Source organism: Notothenia rossii, assembly GCF_949606895.1.
Source record: "Notothenia rossii genome assembly, chromosome: 4".
Lineage (NCBI taxonomy): Eukaryota > Metazoa > Chordata > Actinopteri > Perciformes > Nototheniidae > Notothenia > Notothenia rossii.
In genome coordinates this window covers 23,873,998-23,890,556 of record NC_136902.1, presented here as the reverse complement: position 1 = coordinate 23,890,556, position 16,559 = coordinate 23,873,998, and the positions used below count along the sequence as shown (strand labels likewise).

At 39.7% G+C, this 16,559-nt stretch overlaps 1 protein-coding gene across 1 annotated transcript in view; it reads right to left on the bottom strand.

The window, feature by feature from the left end:
- cntn3a.1 (contactin 3a, tandem duplicate 1) overlaps positions 1–15,019 on the bottom strand; it is an 87,380-nt gene extending 72,361 nt beyond the window's left edge. Inside the window, exons 1-2 of the mRNA XM_079675426.1 lie at positions 14,513–15,019; positions 6,830–6,973 (exon numbers count right to left, since the gene is read on the bottom strand). Of these exons, the coding sequence (XP_079531552.1) occupies positions 6,830–6,884 (55 nt within the window). The 5' untranslated portion in view covers positions 6,885–6,973; positions 14,513–15,019. The remainder of the gene's footprint in view (positions 1–6,829; positions 6,974–14,512) is intronic.
- Between the last annotated feature and the right edge of the window lie 1,540 nt (positions 15,020–16,559).

The window sequence follows — 16,559 nt, the reverse complement described above, 5'->3', positions numbered from 1 at the left end:
AGGTGATTTGTCACTTACCAACTGCTATGCACTAATAGAAACATTTATCATGGTTTGGAACATATTTCCAACTCAGTCCCGTATACAATGCTTGATTTGACCATTAGTCCTCACTTTTGGAAAATGCAGTGTAAATTCATTGTAAATATCTCATAGAGATACAGAAATTTCATAAATAAATATCATCCAAAATCTCTCACTCTCTATCTCAGTTAGTGTATATGTGAGAGAATAGTGTGAGGCTGAAATAAAATGTTTCATCATTTTAATCTGGTGATAAAAGCATAATTACAGTCCTGTCTCCGCTTACATCGAAGATAATACAAGTGAAATGTTGACATTAATTTGTTGTAATCTTCACAGACCAGTAACTTAATAAGAGCAGCTCACAGCAGTGCTCCAGGGTAATAGATTTATCTCGACAGAAATACATAATTAATAATAATGTTTAATTGATGGTGATGTATTTACAAAAAGTAATAAACAGTACAGATTCATTATTACTGAGCTATAATTAATGCCACAGAAACACATTTAAAGTGGGTGATTTTTCATTCCTTTATGAAGTGAAAGGAAATACTGCCAGCTATGGGAGTAAGACACTCTGGGGAATATTCCACATCTTCACATATACAGAACTTCAAAGATGCAATAAAATCCTTGCTTAAGGATTCCTAAAAGGCTTTGCCATGTACTGATGAATCAATGAGGTAAGTCAATATTTTAAACTCCAGTCGTCTCTGGGAGGCACACAGGGGGAATACAGAGCAAAGTAAAAGTAGTTCTAGGTGATTATTATAATGCTGGCCAGAAGCAGCGCTTCATTTCCACTGGCTAAGATATAAACCTGCTGCAAATGAACAGTGGGGTGGTAAAACTCTAATTCTTGTCTTGTCAGTTTTTATTAAGGGTGACCACTGTCTGTGTCATATTAAAGGATGATTTGACATCTATTTGAGTCAGTCCTGAAACTATACTTGCATAACCATATGTAAATGTATGCAGTTTTCAGGTCTCTGTAAAAGAGTGGTGCAGGAATGAGTCCTGAAACCTAGAAATTGCTTAGAAATCCCGGTTCCCTTGTCTCGAAGTCAAATGAATTTCAACAAGTGTGTGTTTAGAAGCCTGAAATAAGTTCTGTAGATAACACAAGCTTAAAAGATTTTCATATTTCGTTCTACGACATTAAATACGTCAGTAATCGATGCTTCTATGTGTCGTAAAAACGGTGGTTGCTAACTAGTGTCGAAATAAGCCACTAAACGTCATCACACCGACACAAGTTCTCCTTTAGCTTAGTGTTGGTTTGGTGATTTAGTTTTAGCTTGGTGATGCGCAGCCATGTAACCTTGATGTAATTTATTGTGGGGATTATCTAGCTCAGGGGTGTCAAACGTACGGCCCGCGGGCCGGATCAGGCCCGTGAACAAGTTTAATCCGGCCCGCGAGATGATTTTGGAAAGTATAAAAAATAAAAAGAGCTGCAATTTTTCAATGAAAGAAACTGCTGTTCTAAATGTGTCCACTGGGTGTCGCAATAGCAATTATGTGAAGCGAGCAAACTATGTATAACGGGGCTGAGGAAGTAATCCTGTGTTTACAGTCTATCGTGCTTGGCTTCCTCACTCCCCAAAATGTCGCTATCAAAAAAGAGAAAAGTGGACACAGAGTGCAGAGTTTTCCAAGAAAAATGGTCATCCTCCTATTTATTCACGGAAGTGAATGGGAAACCCGTGTGTTTGGTTTGTTCGCAGCACGTTTCAGTGCTGAAAGAATATAACCTTCGTCGCCACTATGAGACTCAACATGCCGACAAATATGATAACTTGAAAGGAAAACAGAGAAGCGAAAAGGTGAAGGAATTGCTGGCGGGTCTGAAAAAACAGCAGTCTGTGTTTACTCATAGCCGAGAAATCGGCGATGCTGCAGTGAAAGCCAGCTACCTTATTGCTAATGAAATTGCAGTGGCTTCAAAACCATTTAGCGAGGGTGAATTTGTGAAGACATGCATGCTGACAGCTGCAGAGATTGTGTGCCCTGAAAAGCGTCAAGCTTTTGAAAATATCAGCCTGACAAGAAACACAGTTGCACACAGGATTTCTGATCTTTCGGAGGATTTGGACAGCCAATTGAAGCGCAAAGTTAAGTCGTTTATTGCGTTTTCAGTTGCAATTGATGAAAGCACGGACATTACAGATGTTGCGCAACTGGCCATATTCATCCGCGGAGTTGATGATACTTTGACCGTAACCGAGGAGTTTGTGGAGTTGGTGCCGATGACGGATACCACGACAGCGGCTGATATTTTCAACACACTCGAGGGTGCCCTGGACAGAGTCGGAGTGGACTGGTCACGCGCTGTCAGCGTGGCTACAGACGGTGCGCCTTCAATGATCGGGAAAAAAGCAGGTGTTGTGACGAAATTCAGGGAAAAAGTGCAGACTGCAAATGGAGGACGTGATTTTTGGACTTTTCACTGTATTTTGCACCAGGAGGCATTGTGTTGCAAGTCATTAAAGATGGATAACGTCATGAAGGTGGTCGTCCAAACTGTTAATTTCATCCGATCAAGAGGCTTGAATCACCGTCAGTTTGACAACCTTCTCAGAGATAAAGACCACAACTACGGCCTGCCTTACCACACCGAGGTAAGATGGTTAAGCCGAGGCATTGTGCTGAGGCGTTTCTTTGATTTACGAGAGGAAATTGAACAATTCATGAAACAAAAAGGCAGACCAGTGTTAGAATTTAAGTCCAAAGAATGGATGCAGGATCTTGCGTTCATGGTGGATGTTACAGAGCACTTGAATAACTTGAACACAATGCTGCAGGGGCGCAACAAAGTTGTAACGCAGTATTATGACAGCGTATGTGCGTTCAAGTTGAAGCTGTCATTGTGGGAGACGCAGCTCGCGGGAGGTGATGCAGCGCACTTTCCTTGTCTGAAAAATGTGTGCGATACCCAACATGTCGCAGACATGAAGCGGTTCAAAGATAAACTAATAGGACTATTGCGGGAGTTTGAGCAACGCTTTCAGATTTTTGGTGAACTGGAGAAAGACTTCAAAGTTTTCTGCTCGCCATTCACCGCGAATGCCTCTGATCTGCCCGTCAACATTCAACTTGAAATAATAGACTTGCAGTGTGACTCAGATTTGAAGGGGAAATTTGCTGCAGCTGGCTTAGACACATTTTATCAGTATCTTTTGCCAGGTTACCCCAACTTGACAGCCCTTGCTGCAAAAGTGTTGTGCATGTTTGGAACCACGTAAATTTGTGAGCAAGTTTTCTCTGTAATGAGCATCAATAAAACAAAGCTGCGCTCAAGGCTCACGCACAAGCACTTAAATGACATCCTGAAATTGGCTGCCACTCAGGCTTTGACCCCTGATATTGATGCACTTGTGAAAGCTAAAAGATGCCAGGTTTCAGGAGCAAAAACAACAGTGGGTAACCCAACTTAAAATGCTGCATAAGACACTGCACCCTGATATAGTTATCTAAAAAATGATTGTCTTCTGTGCAGATTGAAAGAAAGTGAACAGTGTGTGATTTACTGTAATAATGACAGTAACTTCAGTTCATAAGTTAGGTTTGTTGAAATTGTTCATGCATTGCACAGCTTTTATTTATCAATAAGTAATGTAGCCTACAAGGCAGGAAGTAAGTAACTCAACCCTCTTGAAAAGCTTCTACCTCAATTTGTCTCAATCATTTGGTGAGTTAGTACAGGATTAATATGTTAAAATGACAAATTAGTTATTTGAGAAGAGTTTTTGTATTTTGTTCATTCCCAGTATATGACTTAATGTTGTTGTATGGCTTTTTGTTGATACGCCAAGTCTAAATGTGCTTGTACTGTTATTGCACTAAAGTTCACTAAACTTAAACAAAGAAAACAATCTGAAGTTGTCGTCATTTTTTTGTTATTATGCTATGATTTTACCGCTCCGGCCCACTTGGGAATAGATTTTCCTCCATGTGGCCCCTGAGCTAAAATGAGTTTGACACCCCTGATCTAGCTGAACAAAACGAGTTATAAATGTCTGTTGCCACAGAGCTCCAACCAAAGTCTAAGTTACTGTAAGGCGAACAAAGACATAAAGGGAATTTGGAATTAAAATGACCAAGACTTTAGGGTTTACAGTGCATCCGGAAAGTATTCATACCCCTTAACTTTTTTCACATTTTGTTATGTTACAGCCTTATTTCTAAATGGATTACATTCATTTGTGTTCTCAGTTTCCCACAAACAATACCCCATAATGACAAAGCGAAAACGTTTTTAAAGAATTTTTTGCAAATGTGTTAAAAATAATTAAATGAAATATCACATGTACATAAGTATTCACCCTTTGCTTTGACACTGAAAATTGAGCTCACGTGCATCCCGCTTCCACTGATCATACATTTTTAAGTAATCAAACCAAAGACCAGAATGTTCTAAATAAAATAAATAAAGTGTGTCTCTTTAGAAAACATGTAGACAACAGCTTTGAGCAGCTCCTCTTCAAGACATCAAACACAAAGACAGGGAGCCAAAATGCATTACTTCTCTGAAACTGTTGACACCCATTTAACATGAAACATTTCTCCCATATTAATTCTGAATTTTGCTGAAAGCAAAAGACATCTGATTGCTGGTTAAAGCCATAACAGCAATCTAACTTGATTTAAAAAAAAATCTGTTTCCAATTCTGCTAAATTGTAACTCTTTAGTTGTAACAACAGATGTTAGTTTGATTGCTGCTGCCAATTATTTTAAGGAAGACGCATTGAGCTTGTTGTAAAATGTTTAAATCAATATTTGCATCAAATGAATTATGTTTTTAGCAAGTGGTTCTATAGCAAGAGCACAGAAGGTGCATATTTTAGATTTGATTTTACCAAATCTAAATATAATATATTTGAATGTTTTTGTTGAATAATGTAGTGAGTTAATTTAACAGATGTTGCTCGATTGTTCTCCAATCCTTATAGACTTTATCTGTCAGAATAAATTGAGTTTTCTTGGTGACCGTGATCTATCAACATGGTTCTGACTGTATGAATAAAACCACTTCTGTGAGATAGGAACTGTTGATCTAATGCTGGAAGTGGCTTTCTGCGAGGAGGTTTGCCGTGTGTGTGCGTGTGTGTGTGTGTGTGTGTGTGTGTGTGTGTGTGTGTGTGTGTGTGTGTGTGTGTGTGTGTGTGTGTGTGTGTGTGTGTGTGTGTGTGTGTGTGTGTGGGGGGGGGGAAGCATAAGCCCGAACTCAATGCCTCTTCTTTGATCCCTTGCTCCCTTGCTCTACCTTCCTAACTCATTCACACACACATGCAGCACACGCCCCGGTCTCTGTCCGTTCAGACCCCCCGTGGGAGGAATAGTGTAGAGCTGGTTAACTCTCGATGAACTCACTATGGGAATGACTTCCCCTTGGCCCCACTGCTCTCCCACACAGCCAATGCCTACTGTTTAACAAAAAAAACGTCCAAGTCTGGATAAATAAACTAGCCAGGAGCACCTATCTAACTCCCTCACACTGTGCTTCTCTACCCGGTATTGCAAGCCTGCATACTAAAGTGCTTATCAAGTCCTATTCAGAACACAGAGGCTTTGGAGGTCTATCGTTATATTGCGCCATACTTGTCTTGCAAGCAGAGCATATGTAATGTAACCCCTTACTGAATATTAATGCTGGGTTACTCCGTGTCTTTGACTGTGCGCCTCGAGAGTGAGGCAAGGGCTGTGCAACACCATGCTTTCCAGAAAGTGTTTGCACTCTGCTCCTTTTTTAAGCACTAATTTGTTTTAAATAAATAACCCTGAATGTAGTTTCTGCACCTCAGGATTGCAGGAGTACAGTTTATGGCTGTGCGGCGCAGACTTTAATGCTCTCCTGTTGTCTGATCACTAATCTGTCAGGTTTGTGGCAGGATTTCCACCGATTTCGAAGACATTTGCTCGTCTGTATATTTAACAGAATGCTTAAGTAGGACATAATATGTGATTCAGACATGTGGCGTAGATCCTTAATCCCATAGTGAATCACAGTTCCCCGAGGAAAGCCTCATTAGACAACCACCGATGTGTATTGGATTTAGTGATAAGTGGTGCTAATTGCCATGTAGGCAAATGTAGGTGCCAACGTGATGTTGTCGTACACACACACAATGACCGTTACAAACACACACACGCACATGCTTGCACGCACACACTCTAATTATTTTTGGTCCAGCTGTGAGGAGGGGCTGCTGATTTGGAGCAAGGCAACATGAAAGATTATTAATTCTTCAAGAAACTGTGCTCATGCGACAAAACCCTTATTCATCTTATTCTCAGCTTCAGACTCTGACATTCAGAAGAGAACTAGCATTTGACCCTGAACATTTCGTAAGGGAGGAAAAATTAGGTCTCTCATTAAAAGCAAGATCAATGACAAGATATCGGCACGACTGCCAGCGCAATCTCGATTAGGGTAACAATTGAGGGGCTCTTTAGAATGAATGACTGCACATTCAGCCACTAAAAAAGGGACCGTCTCTCAGAGATAGAAGACTGGCTTATTCTTCTTTCAACGTAATTCACTGGCAGGAAAAAAAGAGGTATAGCTGCTAAGCACAACTGAAGGAATATTGATTGGCTGTCTTGAGCTGACAATAAGGTTAACATTTCCTACTGTTTGTATAACTGTAGTAAAGCTTTAGGAGCTCTATATCATAACAACTTTACTTTCCCATTTAAAATTGTAATGCCATCTGTTCTTTATACCAACAAATCTATAACAAACAATCCATAACCCCTTTGCTAACAACTTAAAAAGTAAAGTATTCTTGGGAGCCTTACCTGCCATACACTCCACCAATGAAAGCAGAAGTAGAAGTTTCCATAGCAACTCCATTTTAATAGCCTCAGGTCAATACAAGCTCACATCAAATCACAGGTGTGTAGATTCCTGGCTTTGTCCTTTTCGGCACTTTCCCGGTGTTTCTGTCAAATGAAAAGAGAATAAGGGGGAAGGCCATTAGAAAACAACAGGAGGAGGGGGTCAATGTTTGTAATATACAAAACAAAAGCAAGGTCACATTGGGGTAGAGCCGTTTCTTGATCTCACAGATATAGATTGTATCCAGACTGTGTTCAGAAAAGGAGTTGTACAAGCACTTATAAACACTTGTGTGGTAGCGTTTGCTTAAGTGTGTTTAACATTGCATAATAGGGATCCTGTCTTCAAGAGAAGCATAAAGGGATTGCTTGTTCTCAAACCTGCTGAGACAAAACAAAGAGCAAGCTGGTGGTCAGACACTTCCATAACATGTTATAAAGAACTTTCCTGGCTCCTCCAGGTCGCCTGAGCAGGATGGATTATGTATTTCTGACAAAAAGAGATGAGTGTACGGAGGCCAAAACAATTTAGGTCCCCGGAGAAAATCACACAATTGATTTTTCTCAAGGACTTAACCGTAATTCATCCCTGCTAAGACTCAAATGAAGTCCCCCCAAAAAAGGTTGTGAAATGATAATGAGACAAATTCCTCCCGTCACTGATAAACAATGATGTTTCATTTGTGAAAATGCTCTAACGGCCCCTATACTTTGATAGCTATGATCCTTTATGATAAAGCAGCATATACATGTTTGCGTGTGAAAGGCTGGTTACGGAGTGAAGGAGGATGAAGAGAGGAAATTAGCCATCGTCTCTGCTCAGACTGACTCCCTCCCTGGTACATTTAACTGACTGATGGCAGAGTCAGCAGGCTGAAATTAATGAGGAAAAAATTAATAGCAACATACAGTATACTCTATCAAAAGGCCTGTGCCAAAAAGCAGAGACAACAGAAATATTACACTTTCATAGTTTCTCAGTTATCTGCAGGCCTCTTATCTTCACACCACTGAAAGGCATGACAGAGCTGATGCTTATGTGAATATATCAGCTGTGTCTCAGTCGCCTACACTTCTCTTCCTTCTGCGTATACTAAACCATTAAAAGGTAACACTGTTCCCCTATACATCTCATTATGGAGATTGGGTTTAGAGTGTCATCCTAGCTCCAACTTATCCTGCAGTTATTAGGATGCAAATGCCATGAGTAAATGTTGGTTTTTAATAATAAAACAGAGAGACTTGAAATCCTTTCTTGAGCTCCTGGATATTTTTGGAGTGCTACTCCTTTGAGGAAATAATTGTGAGAGATGCGCTGAATAAATTACTCTGCACGATGTTGTTTAAATGAAAAACAGGAGCCTAGAAACTGAGCAAAACAATTTATTCCAACTTCACATTATGCCATGTTATTTGGAAAAGTTGCTTGGAAAACAGTTGCTGCAAATTGACAAAACAGCAGCAAAAGCGAACATGACTGGGACGTGTGAACATTGACACACCACATTCATAAAAGCAAGTATCTGTTGGAGTCTAACAGCAGTCTCTTGATCTCTACAGGAGACATCAGACGGCAGGTTAGTGGGGGATAAAGGACCGCCTTTTGATCCAAAGACGCTCAGCACTGAGATGGTGGCTGGAGGAGCCGGGAGTGTCCATGGCAGTATTTGACTTCCTCTTCAGTAAAAATGAATTACCCTTGTGACCTTAAGTGTTAGTGACAAGACCAATTACTTACTTTCATCCTAAATTGATTTTCTCATTTGTTTAAAGCCTGAGATGAAAGTTAATGATAGGGAAGGCTTTCAAACTTCGCCTTTCAAGTTTCACCCTCCTTCATATCTACGGGAAAAAAAGCCAGTGGTTGAAAATTGTAATATGATCAAGGACGGAATGACGTGATGTCATAGCCTATTTCCTGACCCAATTTGTAACTCAACTGCATTTAAATGTAATACAACAGCGATGTGATACATTTGAGGAATTCAGCCTCTCGTTTCACAAATGCAGATGATGTAGCTGGAGAATAACACACAAAATATCAATCCGATAAATGACACACATATACAAATTATATTTCTTTGGGGTAATGATTTAACTGTAGCGTGTGATGGGCGACATTATCTCTGTTGAGCGCCTCATATTCCTCCCCAGGAAACTGACATTTCAGCTTAAGTACTTTGTTGTGTATTTTGTACTTTACAATTTTTTAAAGAATATAAATTGTATCTACCAAATTCAAATGCTCGGACATTGGTTTACTGAAAGAGGGCCAAACTGCCGGTGATAGATGTTGGAAGATCAAAACATTTTAATTAGAAGCAAGTCACGGTGATGAGCAGAGATCTGCAAAATGTCAGGTGCAGCTCAGAGATCTTGCCTCTGACTTCATCCTCTGTGGGTAATATTTCCCGTAACAGTTGTGTAAAAGACTCAAATGTCAAGTTACCATAATAACTGTCATTCCTGGTGATTTTTAAGACATCAACATTACAGCACATTTTCCTTTGAGGATTATTGAGTAACATTTTAACACATTTATCAATCAGTCAAAATGCCAATAATTCACTCGTTCAGGCCTGTCAAATGTTTTGATCTGCTGCTTGTTCCGTTTCATTTCATGTAATTGGATATCTTTTGATGTTGGACTATTGGCCTGACAAACAAGGCAAAGAAACTTGATCTCAGGAAATCCGTGCTTCAGGAAAAGTTGATATGCATTAACTATTATTTATATCAACTATCTATCAATGGATCAGTTCCTTGTAGCCTGCACTATGAGAGGGCAGTTAGAGTGAATTCCCTAGTGTACTGGGACTTTAGCTAATGACATGAAATCAAAGCCATGTACTAGAACAGAATAAAGCTTGGATATAAATCTGAACACATCTTTTTGTTTGACTGTTGAGGAAATGCAGCTGCTTTGAGGCGAGCCTCAGAATTGAGGAGACAAAGCACTTCACCAAATGTCAGTGTTGTCAAAGTGACACGTCTTTTCCTCTTCTTCCCAGACAGCAGCAGCTGGAGTTGATAAACCACAGATTGTAGTTCAGTCAGCCATAGTAACTGACAGTGATGTCAGCTGATTCAACCCTCTCCACTACACCCGATTTCTCCGCTGCCATCAATTTTTCAAGTCTCAAAAATGTATTAATAGAGGGGTACTCCAGGTCCCTTTGGTTGAAGAGTCCAGATGAAGATAAAACTCACGATAAATTGCATGAGCGCTGCACACACACCCACACACCCCCAGGCTCTGAATCATGAATGAGGCGAGACTCTCACACTCTGCAGGAATGAGACAAGACCGGGAAAAATGGCATACAATGCTGCATCTTTAATCACCTGAGCTGTGACTGCACTTGATCTGCAGACACCGGCTCGATCAGTGTTTGCCTGCATGTGAGGTTCATTCCACGGCTCTGAGTGCCTCACGTCATTTAAAATTCATTTTCTGCTGGTGCCCGAGTTGAGACTCGTAGTAGAGAACGAGAAATGTCTTCCTCGTCCTCAGCACATTGATTCACTGCGCACATGATTTAAAGATTCACAAAGCAGCTCTGCGGAGAGTGGCCCCGATGATGATATCAAGTCCTAATCAGATTAAAGTATTCACGTTTTTTTACACATAATTAATTATTAAAACGTACCCTTAAGAGAGAAATTAAGATTATTATTGTATTCATTGATAGTGTGAGTTTGTATCTAGTGATTTTCTTTTGAATGTTTTAAGTACTTCATGGTCTTTGATAAGTGTAGGTGTAATATCCAAATCCAAAATAAATGTTTGTAGTGTCTAGTACAATTTGGAAAAAATAAATCTGACTTTTCATCTAAAGGTATTTTGAAGATCCTTACTTCCGCTTGTACTGACTGTAAGTAATGAACTCAACGGCACTTTAAACGTTTAAAGGGCATGAAAAAGCAAACCTCAAAACGATATAAACTTCCTTCCAACCATCCTGCTTTCTAAGATTCTATGCTCACATAACCAATGAGCTTAAAACTTTTCTTAGCTTTTGAGCATGCCAATGTTTATATTCCTCCCAAATGGCACACCATGGGAGTCAAGGAAGCGCCAACATATTCCCTAGCCAAGCTTGTACCTCAAATAGTGGCACAAGACAAAGAGACTAATGGTGTTTTGATCTAAGCACACAAGCCGCAGGCATGACATAAGACATGCCAGCTTCTTCATTTCTCCAGACCACACCAGGGGCGCTCCACTAAGCGCTCAGCCCAATCTCCCCTGTGACACCATCAACAGAGTATGTGGAAAGGTTCTTCCTGCTTTCACACACGCCCCAAGCCCAATTTTCCGCATAATGAGCAAAGAATATGGTAATAATTTAGACACCCTTCTCGAGCTATGCATCAACATTCAGTCAGGATGTTTCTGAATACCCTTTATTTAAGCATTATTGATTCAATGGTTAAACTTCATGCAATGCCCTAAAATGATAAAAGTGATAGATGTAAGTTAATTGATTCATCACTGTAACTTTTTATTTAATTGGAAATAAACTAAATATAACTGAAGTGGCCTAGATTTTAATCGCTCTAATTAGGCACCTGCAGCAAACATATTGTGTATTTATGATACTGCTCATGCTAGCTCTGAATGAAAGTGGTTGACAATTCCAGTGCACCTGCCTTTACTCACTAATTAAGAATCCCAATTGGATTCAAGAGCCTGCCAATAAATTGTTTCTTAAATACAGATTTCAATATTTGGTGCAACACTTTGGTGGAATTTAGGAGTTATAACGTGAAGCCATTTTAAGGCCTATAACCTTAAGCTAGTAATACTGTGAGGAATAAAAGGATCCTCTCACACTTTGAGCACCGAGTCTTAATATTTCAATACAATCTAGAAGGATAATAATGACGAAAGGTCTGGAAGATGAAAAAACACACAACCTTTTGCCTAATTCAAAACAACAATCTATTCAATCTAATAATGACAATCTAATATTAGGCACCTACTGTACAACGAAATAAGCCAAAACAACATCCGCATGTCAATCAAACATCAACTGACTTTTCATTTCTAAAGTGAAAACTTGACAAATAACAAGTACAAAATGTTATCACTCCATTTTTGTCTCTTCTGAGCTTACTAAAATAAATCCAGCTGAGCGAAAGCAGAGTAACACATTATATATAATGTGAAGAGAAGGATTAAATTGCCTTTAATTTACATGATATTTATCTTCCATGGGTGGATATGTCTGAATATATTGCTGATTCAAGAAGAGGAGGAGGTTGGATTGTGAATTTACAATACCCCACTGAGCTGGTGCGCATTAGAAATGAAAAAATAAACATGTAGCAAAATACTGAGGAGTTTTGATTTCGAGGAACAATCTGTATTCAGTCCAAGTACAAATTGTGGTGGTGAATTATAAACATTTAAAGGCAATACTGTAGGTAAGCAAAGAGTTTGAGTTTTGTGTTGCTGCTGTTCCGTTTACAGCTTGTACTGTAAAGAGTCACAAAGATGAAGCAGTACCCTGACTCAAAGAGACTTGCCTCTCGATTTGTGAATGCTTTTAAAGCATAAACCCAGTCTCCAAACAGTATTTTAAAGAAGCTTAGGAAAAGGACCATGACATGACAATTCTTATGGAAAGCTGGGAAACTTATCTCAAAGCAAAAGTTAAGTATAAACTCCAGACACTAACTTGCAATTGAAAGTAATTCCTCGGCTACACTAGGACACCTCTTTTGATCCTGTCCTAAACGTATCAAGTTCTGGTCCGAGTTTTTATTTTTATTATTTCTATAGAGCTGTGATATCACACCAGACCCATACACTGCTCTGTTGAGACCTAATATATATAACACAATTCCAACAAAAGACAATACAACATTGCATTGTTATTGCAAAAAGTTATATGTAAACCCTTTTATAATGAGGATGTTGGCTCTTTTGATTGTGTCGGAAAGGATCCGATACAATGCTTCTCTCAGCTCTGCAACCTTTGATAAAAACATGAGGCAATAATTTCTGTCTTTTTATTATAGAATGGCCAAAAGCGTTTGCATATATGTACATATAGGTGTGTACTGTTGTATATGCTGTCAACATGTGTATTTCTCTCGGTAAAGTAATCGTATGGCATCCATTTATTGCTGATTGTTTTGTTCATCAAATTGCTTTATATCTCAGCAAGTTTTTCCCCTATTTATATATATGTACACAAAGTCACAAAATTCATTGTTCAAAATTTGATAATTGTGTTAACCATAAAATGTACTCTGCTCTGCAGGTAAAATGGTGGTGTTCTACGCTGGATACCTTTAGTTTTGAATCAACCGCAAAACACAAAAGTGAAAAAAATGTCTGAAGGAGCCATGTGGATCCTACTAAGCTTCCCTGTTAGGTTAAATGCTGTAAAAAGACAAACCAAACTTGTGTCTTTCGGATTCACAACGTTTTACCTGCATCAACCCCTTTGAGTCTGTGTGCTGTTTTTCCAGGCTCCGCTCAGTGGGGTACTATAAACTTCATGTTACACCCTCCTCCTCTTTCTAAACCAGTGACATCATCTGAAACGTGTCCAGCCATAAACACGCTTCCCCAAGGAGATGTGTAGTAGCTCTACTACTCCAAACACTTGGATACTGAAGGTTAGAAGAGTAACTGCACTCCAGAGAAGTATTTGTGTAAGGACTAAAACCATTTTTTTTGGTAGAAAAAGTTATGCCCAGGGCACATCCAGCTGGCATTATGTCAACATGAAACAAAACAAGTGTTAACAACACTGAGACTTCACTGCAAACAAAGGAAATAATGACACCAACTCTAAAGATGTTGTGACGAAGAAGAATTAAATGTCAGAAGAAACTCATCCTAAACCACCTCTAATTTACTTAATAGCAGAATCATAACATGTGATGCTTCTCCCTCTCAAACATGTGTTCACTTGATTTCATGAGGATAGCCATTTCTAACAGAGACACACGCTTAAGTTAAGGACTTTAGCCAAATGATCAGAAATCAGGCTCAGAGCTGGGTGCAATCAAAGAAAAGGAGAGATGATGAGACTGGACTGAATCCAATCCCCATGTTGATAGCTGGCAACAAATGAGTTCTGTCAGAGCTTTTAAATGAAGAATTGGTGGAAAAGGTGGATTTGTGCCCTCTTGCAGAATATATGCATGGTATAAATGATGTTCATGGCAATAATAGGACACAACGATTGTTATCATCTCTAATGGATGTGTGGAAATTGTACAAACCAATTGGGAATAGGCATTTCAAACCTGTTAGTTTCCAATTGACACATGGCTATAAGGCATGCACACTTATATATGCCTTGACGTGCAATTTCACCCTGGACATTTATTAATAGGCTGTGTGTGTGCTGCCTACTATTGCCCGAGAGAGACATAAATAAATAGTATAGTCTGAAAAACCCAAAAGAAAATAACCTTCGTTCTGATATTACTCTGTAATAAATGACTTGAATGTTTTACACAATTTCACAGTAATTATGTTCACTGTGAGAGTGAAGTTTCTGAGGGCTGACGGTTAAGAGCAGCCTGATGATTGCAGATACCGAAATTACTATGTTAGTAATATCAAAAATATATAGTTTATACAGAAAATAAACACGAGAAATACGTGTAGTTAATTACCTGAGTATGTTCCCTGCTGTGTTTGCTGATATTTATCCCTTTTCGGATATCCATGTTACACCGCGCATTCCTCACTCCTTCAGCCTAGCAGCTCCCAGCATCGAGTCCACGGCGACAGTGAAGTTCGTCACTTCGAAGTTCGGATGCTGCTCTAGTAGAAATGGTCCCAAACTGCCTTTTGAGGGCAGGCTACCTTAAAATAAGGCGTACACTCTTTCCACGCTCAGGTTCCTTCGCTGTTTTACAGAGTCCGAGTAGTTGCTGGCAGCCCGGTCCTCCACACTCTGTCCCCGGCACGTTCACTCAGGGCTTCGCGGCAGTCCTGCTCGCACCGCCGCCAGGCTGATCCAAACACGTGAGAAGTCTGCGGTGAGAAGGTTTTAAATGTCGTTGTATGAGTCTTTAGAGCCGCAGAAAGTGATCACACAACGGGGTTCAGTCTTAACGTCCGAGAGTCCACACAGGATAGCAGGACTGTAGTTGCCTGCGCGCGGAGGCAGTGGCACATCGGGCATCACATCGGAGACTGTGGATACAGTAGTGTTCCGGTTGTTGTGTCCACGAAGCAGGTTCACAGCACGCTCTTCACATCCTCAAGTCATCACGAAACAAAGCCTTAACCATAAATCACCCTCCTTATCAGGAATGTTCGTGTAATTGGTTGTTTTTGTTTCTAAGAAATTAAAGCCCAAAAATGAATACGTTTCATTATTCTGGGTGGATTAATTGTTAGAAAGCTCGTTAAAGTTATCCACACCGCAGTATACACATATTATCTTAAACTGAAAAGCACTGCTAACATTCTTTAAAAATATATTGTATTATTTAATTCATTAAACCTTTCACTTGAATAACAATTTAATGCGTTTTAAGTTTCTCAATTTGACAACAGTGAACATGTTGAGGTCAATCTCAGTTTGAAATTGTATTCTGTGTTTAATGCTCCTTCCTTTATAGAAAAGTATTAGTATAGAAAAGGTGTCATATGGGATATTTGGATAATATTGCAAAGAAAGCACGGAAGGCTAATTATCAGAACATTTTCCAGTTTGCCATTATTCACCTTACATGAATAGTATCATAAAATGCACTGAAATTATGAATAGCAAATTCTTTCTTTCAAAACCAGTCACCACACACAGGTGTTAACACTTACTGATGCTGTCTAATTGAAGATATTCTCAGGACTGTGTATGCACATCTGTCTACATCTTTCTCTCCCTTGGTTTACTGTAGCCATCTTAATAGTAAGCATTATATAGTTTGGTGACATAAGGTAATTACCAGTTTAGCCCAACACACACACACACACACACACACACACACACACACACACACACACACACACACACACACACACACACACACACACACACACACACACACACACACACACACACACACACACACACACACACACACACACACACACACACACACACACACACACACACACACAGACACACACACACACACACACACACACACACACACACACACACACACACCATGTATACATCACTTCAGGGGACATTACATTGACGACTTACATGCATTTCCTGGAGACTTATCCTAACCTTAACCATAACCAACACATGCCTAACCCTAACCCTTACCCTTAACCTTACCCTAATCCTAAACCTAACCTAAAATTAATGATTCTCCTCATGGGGACCTCCAATTTGTCCCCATAAGGGAAGCGAGTCCCCACACGTGACTGTGTAAACAGCTTTAGGTCCCCACAAGTATAGTAATGCTAGGCCACACACACACACACACACACACACACACACACACACACACACACACACACGGTTAAAGGACTAATCAGGAATTGGGAACACCTGAGCAGGTGTGCAGAGCCTTTACATGTGACTAGTTACGACAGGTGCCACACAATGTGAAGTAGAAATACTGTATAAAGTACAATAACATGGAAATACATAAGTACAAGTATGTCAACATTGTACTTAACATGACTGGACATTTTAGTTATTGTTTTAATAGCAGTGTCACAGCACTATCAAATAGTGTTAATACACCTCGG